Source organism: Cebidichthys violaceus, unplaced genomic scaffold (genome assembly GCF_023349555.1).
Source record: "Cebidichthys violaceus isolate CVI_PGR_0920_01 unplaced genomic scaffold, fCebVio1.0.p SCAF_6, whole genome shotgun sequence".
Classification (NCBI taxonomy): Eukaryota; Metazoa; Chordata; class Actinopteri; order Perciformes; family Stichaeidae; genus Cebidichthys; species Cebidichthys violaceus.
Genome location: NW_027176816.1, coordinates 4,916,457 through 4,925,256, shown reverse-complemented (window position 1 = coordinate 4,925,256; position 8,800 = coordinate 4,916,457). Strand labels below are relative to the sequence as shown.

At 44.0% G+C, this 8,800-nt stretch overlaps 1 protein-coding gene across 3 annotated transcripts; it reads right to left on the bottom strand.

Moving 5' to 3' along the window:
* LOC137889818 (potassium voltage-gated channel subfamily A member 3) lies at positions 1 to 6,604 on the bottom strand. 3 transcript variants are annotated; one of them, XM_068733881.1, is made up of 4 exons: positions 3,507 to 6,604; positions 1,714 to 1,848; positions 1,004 to 1,075; positions 845 to 857 (listed from the first exon to the last, which is right to left on the bottom strand). In XM_068733881.1, exon 1 carries the CDS (start codon positions 6,338 to 6,340, stop codon positions 4,745 to 4,747), a length of 1,596 nt encoding a protein of 531 aa, XP_068589982.1. In that variant the 5' UTR covers positions 6,341 to 6,604; the 3' UTR covers positions 845 to 857; positions 1,004 to 1,075; positions 1,714 to 1,848; positions 3,507 to 4,744. The 3 variants fall into 3 exon arrangements, with proteins under 3 accessions (XP_068589980.1, XP_068589982.1, XP_068589981.1); XM_068733879.1 differs by lacking the exon at positions 1,714 to 1,848 and having other exon boundaries at positions 1 to 857; XM_068733880.1 differs by lacking the exons at positions 845 to 857; positions 1,004 to 1,075 and having other exon boundaries at positions 1,086 to 1,848.
* Between the last annotated feature and the right edge of the window lie 2,196 nt (positions 6,605 to 8,800).

Sequence of the window (8,800 nt, the reverse complement as noted above, 5' to 3'; positions counted from 1 at the left end):
TCTCTTTATATGGGTCATGTTTCAGACAGCACAGAATAACACAGAACAAATACTGGCATACACAGCCTCCCCCTGACATTATTCTGCCCCATCCCAAAAAAAAAACACCAGTGCACTCTGGGATAAAAGAGAACCATTCACAGGCACATGGATATGTGTGTGTGTGTGTGTGTGTGTGTGTGTGTGTGTGTGTGTGTGTGTGTGTTCAGTACATGCATGTCTCTCTATCTTTCTCCATGTGCAAATCAGGGGAATAGCTGCAACTAGCACACACACATAGATATATATTTTTTTGTTGTTGTTTTTTTTTACATATTGCAATACCGAGCACACAGAGCTAAAAAAAAAGGCATATGGCTAACAGTCTTTGTATCACAGTTTCATATCAGAAAATCACGGTTGGCCTCATTTGTTGACACTTTTGACTTGCCGCAAAAGCTGTTTGTCAATTATTGTCCGTAATGTCATATCATTACCCAGAAATATGAAGAGAGAATGTAAATATCTGTGTAAAGTCCAGGAATTAAATGTGCTTTTCAAAATTGCTGGCTGTCCTTTTGAAGTTTATTTAGAACGCAGTATGGAGAAATGTCCATAACACAGTTCCAGCTGAATCCTGTCACTGCCTGAATCAGTCTCGACTTTTGATGGTTCCACTCACAGTGTGTTAACTTCAGAAGAGAAGCAGTCCGAAAACTGCAGCTACAAAACTGTATGTAGAATATGTTATATGTCTGTTTTTAGTCATTCTTGCGAGGCCAGCAGTTAGGGGAAGAAAAATGTATCGAGTTGAGTTCTGTCTCAGCTCTTGAATTTAGCCAATCTGGCCCAAAAGGAAGACCAGAGTCATTGTGCCCCTAAAGAGAAAAAAGGGTCACTGCAGGTTAATGGGTAATCTATAAAGCTCTAAAATGAGCAAACCTTTCTAAGAAATTATCAGTGAATGTTAGTTGAAATGTCACAATGTCACATTTATTTTCCTTATCAAATGGAGTTTGTTTACCTAAATGTGAGGCAGTATAATTGGGGTCAGGGGTTCCAGAAGGTCTGTGCAGAAAAATGGAACAACCTTCACCTGAGAGAGAGAGAGAGAGAGAGAGAGAGAGAGAGAGAGAGAGAGAGAGAGAGAGAGAGAGAGAGAGAGAGCGAGAGAGAGAGAGAGAGCCCGCAGGAATAAAGAGAGAAGAAAATAATGAGAGAAGAAAAAGCAAAATTGTTAGAGCCACACAGCATAGCTGACCCATCAAACCTAGGCTGCTCCTCTTCTCCCTGCTTTCTCATTACCACTCTTGCAAAACTCAAACAAACTGTAAACACTGTCAGTTCAGACGGCGAGGAGAGGAGAGGAGAGGAGAGGAGAGGAGAGGAGAAGAGAGGAGAGGACGGCAACTTTTGGGAAAGAGAGTCTCCAAAGGTCCTGTAACAAGGGCAACGTTTTACTACAACTGTCCCTACTGACACATTTACCATTAAGCTGTTTTTGAGTGAAGCAGATGTGCATCCTAACTGCTCACTCACTGCAATTTACTCTGTATTAGAGCAACAACTAAATGTCTACACTAATAAACTTAAAGAAAGAGGAGTGGAGGTTAGGAGAGGTAATTGGAGTTTGTTACAGAAACAAATGTGAGACTGGATTAAGCTTCAGAGATACACATTAGCAGACGGGGGGAAGGGTAAAAATAGAAAAGACAAATGTGCATGGTAAAGTACCTTATTTTAATAGAATAGCTTCCAGACTGACCAATCCAGTTCAATGTGGAACAAGTAGCTCCCGTCTCCTCCATAATACATCTTGCTCACTGATCAATAGATCAGTATTTCTCCTCACTGAAGCTTTTATGTGACCTAAGAAATGAGTCGGCAATTTAACTGATGACCAATACGGAGTTTTTCACAGAAAATATATGAAGTCAAGATCAGGGGTCAAAACGGAAAAGAATAATCAATGAAGAGGTCATTCATTCTGTGGGACCTCCCACTTTGCCTTTAGGATAAGCCAGTTAATGAGACTGCCCTATTATCACTCAACCATGGCTGGAGAGGTAAACATAGTATTTGTATACTTCCACACACATGTGCCCACAAGCACAAGTTCAAGTGCACACACAGTCAAACTAAATAGATTCAGAACATGGCTGCTTGACAGATTCCCCAATCCTGCCCTTTTAAAAGTGTATCTCCCTCATCTCTATTTCAATTAGAGTACTCAGTCAGTAAACCTAGACATCGCAAAGCAGATTCAAAGACAAGAGTGATGTACAGAAAACATTATTTTCAATGGGCCTTAATCATTACATGACATTACAGTCATTTAGCAGACGCTTTTATCCAAAGCGACTTACAATAAGTCTATTCAACATAGGTATTCAAGAGAACTACTAGTCACCAGAAGTCATAAGTGCATCTCATTTTTTAAACAAGCATCAAAGAGCATAAACCAGAGCGAAAGTACAGTGCAGAAACAAACTAATACGAATACAATAAGTGCAACAAACTAATATGAATACAATAAGTGCTAAGTGGAAGGCTCAGGGTAGTACTTCCTGAAGAGGTGAGATTTCAGCCTGCGCCAAAAGATGGGCAGCGACTCTGCTGTCCTGACGTCAGTGGGGAGTTCATTCCACCACTGTGGGGCCAGGACAGAAAACAGCCGTGACCGGGTCGATCGGCCGCAGGGACCTCTGAGCGACGGGGCAGCCAATCGCCCCAAGGCAGCAGAGCGAAGTGGTCGGGCGGGGGGAGTAGGGCTTGATCATGGCCAAATTCACACACTGAATCTACAATAAAGATGAATTTGTATAATCATGCTAGTGATAATTTGCTGTTTTTAGCAAATAAAATACAGGAAAACCCCTGAAAAGGACCACGATCTGCAACAGCTCAGAATGTATTTAACAATGGTGCTTGCCTGCTCTCGCTGCCTGTTATCTCATGGTTATTTGACTTCTGTGACTCTTTGATATCAATGGCAAAGGAAGACGACGGTCACAAACAGGTGAGCCACCTGATCTGTTAGGAGATGATGACCACTAGGGAGCACCATTGAGACAAGATGGGCCTGTTGTTGGTGCCCTTATTTATTTCATAGACCAAGTCAGATGTAAGTTAAAGGGACCCCCCCACCCCACCCCACCCCACCCCCCATGACACTAAATAGAAAAACCTACACACTCAGGCTGATGTAGGTCTAAATGTACACACCTGCAACTTGTTAGACATCAGTATATTGTTAGCATTAATACAAGCTATGACAAAAAAAGACAATATGTTGTGGTATTGAGTAAAAAAGTAATTGTAAGGAACTGTTTGACCTGCACCTGTGAGATGTAACTCAATCAGATACCTTTATCTAGATAAATATGACCTGCTTGAATTGCCAAAAAAAACAAAAACACTGGTTTCATGGCTAAAGGTAAAGGGGTAGTTCATACTATTTATCAACATACTCTTTATGAACTACCCCTTTACGTTTAGCCATGGGCATGACAGTGATCAGAACCTACCAGTTTTAGCAGTGGGAGAACAGCAGCCTCTGCTGAGCGACCCCAGTAGCGCACTCAGGACAGCCAGACTCAAAGCGCTCCCAGTCCATTCATAATTCCTCACGCGCCGACTCTCCTTCCACTTCTCCCGGCTCATCACCTCTGAGTTGTGCCTGCTTAATTTTGGGGGGGCAGCGCAAGGTGGCAATTTGTAAACAGACCAACTTACTTCAATTTGTCTTTGTGTCAATGCTAAAGTCACTAAGTGAGCTTGTTGATTGTCGATAGTGGCGCTGGACATGTTTGGTCGTGTATTTTTACGCACGCAAAGCGTGATGACAGAACAGTCTTATTAGAGACCGAGGACAAGCTTTTTAGACAAGAATCTTAAAATAAGCTTCCAAGCCACCTGGAAGGTTACTGTGGAAACAAGGGTGCCATGGCAACGGTGACTGGGGGTTACCGCGGAAACCACCGTCGCCATGGCGACTGCATCACAGCGGGCTATATTTGAGGCATCCAAAGAGAAAGCTCCATCTTTGATCGCTGTATGTGTGCGTGAAAGAGGGCTGTTTCTCCGCTTTTACGCGTGTCTGGCACCGACGACGAGACACCGACAGTCGGCGTGCTCCTGTGTTTATATGGTGCCGTTTACGCATTAACTAGCCTACTGGGACAGTTCATATCAAGGAATTATAGGGGATTATTTTTAAAGACGGTAGCATTTGGACTAAACTTGAACGCACAATAAAGGCATGTCACAGAACGCTCTAATTTAAATAACATATGCAGAACTGTATTTTCAGACAATACATGTGTTTAAACACACACATTTTTAAATGATTCTGAATATTATACATAGGCTATGACTGAAGGATCACGACTCATAACGCATGTTAATACAACGTGAGTTTTCTTCCAGTAACATAGACTTGTACTCATCTTTCACAGTTATAAAGCTTATATGTTTTGATTAAAATATTGGCTATTGCACAATAATAAACCTAATACTTTAAGGAGCTCTTTCTCTCCAAGCGCGAAAGGAAAACAGAATTTCGAATTCAGACCACCGACATGGAAAATCCTGATTCTTTCAATGGAGCACAAAGCAGCGTCTCTGAACAGACAGGGATGGCTCTTTCTTTCTTTCTTTCTTCGTCTGATCTAGCGCAGCTTCCACTCTGTGGTGCGCAGCGACAGAAGCAGCTGTGTTTACACACCACCCCTTCCTGTGTTCAGTGCCACGGCTCTATAATTGGCTACACGTCGGTGAAAATCTTTTTGTTTACATTCACACAATTCTGCGAGTTGATTTGCGTGGTAGTGGGGAAGTTGGGCGGCTGCTTGAACGCGCTGTTGATCCCATGCTCCTCTATCACCATATACTCGCTCTTGCTAAGCGATGAAGAGGAGCGTGTCTTCTTCAGCTCCTCTGTGTCATTTAGCGGCTGACAGCTGCCCACGTGCAGGTACTGTGCCTGCTCCTCTCCCTCCGTCTCTCTGTGGTAGAAGTAGTTGAAATTTGAGACGATGACAGGTACAGGCAGAGCAATAGTCAGCACACCAGCGATGGCGCACAGAGACCCCACGATCTTTCCCCCGATTGTCACGGGGTGCATGTCCCCATATCCCACGGTGGTCATGGTGACAACAGCCCACCAGAATGCGTCCGGGATGCTGCTGAAACCCGAATCTGGGTCGTCTACCTCAGCAAAGTAGACAGCACTTGAGAAGAGGATGACACCAATGAACAAGAAGAAGATTAGCAGGCCCAGCTCACGCATACTGGCCTTCAGAGTCTGTCCTAAAATTTGGAGCCCTTTGGAATGACGCGAGAGTTTGAAGATGCGAAAAACCCGAACGAGCCTGATTACGCGCAGAATGGCTAATGACGTGGCCTGCTGTCCGTTTCCTTGCCTCTCTGCCAGCTCTGTGCCAAGAGTGATGAAATACGGAATGATGGCCACAATGTCAATAATGTTCATAATGTTTTTGGAGAACGTGGCTTTACTAGGACATGCAAAGAAGCGCACCAACAGCTCGAAGGAGAACCATATGATACACAACGTCTCCACAACAAAGAACGGGTCAGAGAAGGGGCTGGTGACATAGGGGAGTGTGCCATTAAACACAGGTGCAATGGTAATCGGATCCCTGTTATCGTCCCTGAACTCCGGCAATGTCTCTAAACAGAAGATGACAATGGAGATGAGAATGACCAGGACAGACACTATCGCTATGCCCCGTGCGGGACCCGAGCTTTCTGGGTATTCAAAAAGCAGCCACACCTGTCTTTGGAATTCATTCTCTGGCAACGGCCGCTCCTCCTCCTTTATAAAGCCCTCATCCTCCCTAAACTTCTCCATAGCCTCCTCACCCAGCTCATAGAAGCGGATCTCCTCAGAGAAAATGTCAATGGGCACGTTAACGGGTCTCCTGATGCGCCCGCCAGACTGGTAGTAATAAAGAATGGCATCAAAGCTGGGTCGGTTTCGATCGAAAAAGTACTCGTTCCTGAGAGGATCAAAGTACCTCATCCTCTTCTTGGGGTCCCCCAGCAGAGTCTCTGGAAACTGGGAGAGAGTCTTGAGTTGCGTCTCGAAGCGTAACCCTGAGATGTTGATGACGACCCTCTCGCAGCATTCGTGATCCGGTTCATATCGGTCCAGAGAGTGGTGGCCCGGGAGAGCTGCCGACTCTTCTAGCATGTTGTCACACGCGACAACAGTCATCACGTCGGCCTCTGTCTCTGTGTATCCGTGGTTCACGAGGTTGTCGCCCCGGGTTTTGGTTGCGCTTGGCGGGGGTGATTGCAGGAGGCTGAGGTGGTCGTCCATGCGCGGTTGAAGAGGCATTCAGGGGCGGCCGCCTCGCCCCCTCCGCGAACCACGGTCACCCACAGCCGCCACCACAGCCTCTTCTCCTCCACCGTCTCTCTCACTTTCTCCCTGCGCTTCACTTTCACTCTCTACTGTTGCTGTTCCCGCCCACGAGGAACGAGCTGGGTTTATAAACAGACCATCCACCCGCCCATGGCGCGCCAGCGCTGGGTACCTTTCCCTGTCCTCCGCCAATCGCAGGACGCAGCGATAAACACAAGAAGCAAAAGACGGGCGTCATTCAACTCCATCGTTTGGGCGTGCCCGCCTCCATCTGCCCCCCCTCTCTGTCTTGTAGACACGCGCTCCAGCACCCACTCAACAGTCATATTTAAACAAGGTCATTGCCCACAGATGCCCGCATTTTCAAATAGGCTACTCATAAATATATCAGAGCCTAATTCTTTTTTCGGGACATTCTTAAAAGACACACCAGCATCACGTGTTATCCTTTGTTAGACTTTATCTTTTCTTCACCCAAGAAACATATTTGGGTGTGTAAATGCGTTTGGAAATGGACTATTGCACTTAATTCTGCCATCGTTAGTATACGTACAAAGAAATGATGGTTGGAATGACTGGCATCCATTTGAGACCTGAAGTTGCCCATAATGCCCTTAATGTAGGCGTCCCAAACGTGTGAGTGAAGAGGAGTAAACAAGGAGAGCAGTGATGGTAAAGGAGAGGAGAGAACAGCTCGATGTGAGAGATAGAAATGTGTTGTTCAAGTAAAATAATACCAAATATGTCGTATACTAACTATAATCTAAAGAAATAGATTAACATGACATCAAGAGACACACAATCCTTGCACATGCACACTACAGTGCCATGTAATATTTAAGGGCTAATATTGTGAATGTCAGAAGGGAAACTAGTACACAGCATCACTGGTCCTGTGACAGATGTGATCAGATATAATCATACAGGAGAGAAAAAGATAGAGACAGATATATTAATCCTTGCCTCTCCCATCTGAAACGTAACTTTTTTTTAACTTTCTCGGATCATTAGATGCACTGCGCCCTTTTGTCTTTACAACCATTGTTTTAAACGTCATGATATTCAGCCCTAAAAGTGACAAGTATCCCCAAATGTATCATTATGATACATACAAAAGCAAGCAATAGGATGTATGTCATTCTAGCAATAATAAAACGAGTGTGATGATTCTTCACAAGCAGTTTGGGGAAGTATCAATTACTAAACTGACCACAAAATGTTTTCTTAGTCACCTGTTAATGCTCCAGTTGTCTCCTCTAATTGCTCAATGTAGTTGGCAAACATTTGTATTTTGGTTGCAGGGACTTTCTGCCCCTGGGGGTTGCTGTCCGAGGTGCTGAAAAATAAAAAACTGTGAGAGTTACCAGGGACCACAAGTTTTTCTTTTTACAAAAAAATGTAATTCTCACCTGCAGGTGGAATCAATTTCCTTGATTAAGTCAACCTGAATGGAAGGAGCCAAAGCATTACAGTAACTACACTACAGCTTGATGGAGAAGACAAGAGGTCAGAGAAGACTTATAGATGCAGTGGTTATCTGTAGCTAGTCAAGCTGATCATAAATGTTGTGCTCATGAATTATATTTAAAAAAAACAACTGTGGTTTCTATTTTTATTTCCATTTGGACCTGAGTATTATAGCTTTTCACTAAAGCTAAGAGGTGCGCTGAAAACAAAGTGTTTCATTGGCTCCACTTTTTTAAAGATTTAATTTGGGGGTGGTCTAGTGGCCTAACACACCAACAACAAACAGGGGTCAAGCACAGCTGAGGACCTTTGTTGCATGTCCTTGATCAGGGCTTCACAATCCATCCAGTGTTTTGGGTTACAAAATCTGCTCAAACCAAATTGTTTTTCTCATTAGCTGCCTTTTGACTTAACAGTTATCGCTTCACTTGTAGAACAGGATCATGTTTTGCCACAAATGTTCAAACAAACATTTTCCCATTTTCCTCATCCTCTTTGTTCCAGTGTTCTTAAATCAGAACAATGAGGATGGATGGATAATTACTGTACATGTGTAGATTGTTCCTTTATGGTAATAACTTGATCACCTGCATGGACAGTTTGTGAAGAGGGATTTCCTCAATACTTATATAAGCCCACACATTTTCACAAGGTTAGAGAACATAAGGACAATTCCCCAAAGTGAGGACATTGTGCTGGTCCTCACTTTTATAAAGAGCTGCTCTGGGTTTGAGGATGAATATAGTCAGTGAAAGGTCTTCATGAATAAATATTACTGCCAATACCAAACACTTGTGTATGCTCCCCTGTGTGTGTGTGTGTGTGTGTGTGTGTGTGTGTGTGTGTGTGTGTGTGTGTGTGTGTGTGTGTGTGTGTAGGTTGGTAGGTGGTGGTAGATATGTGAGCCAAGAATAAAATGAGAGAAAGCATGAAAGTTGACTGGTTACTGAGCTAAATACTCCACAA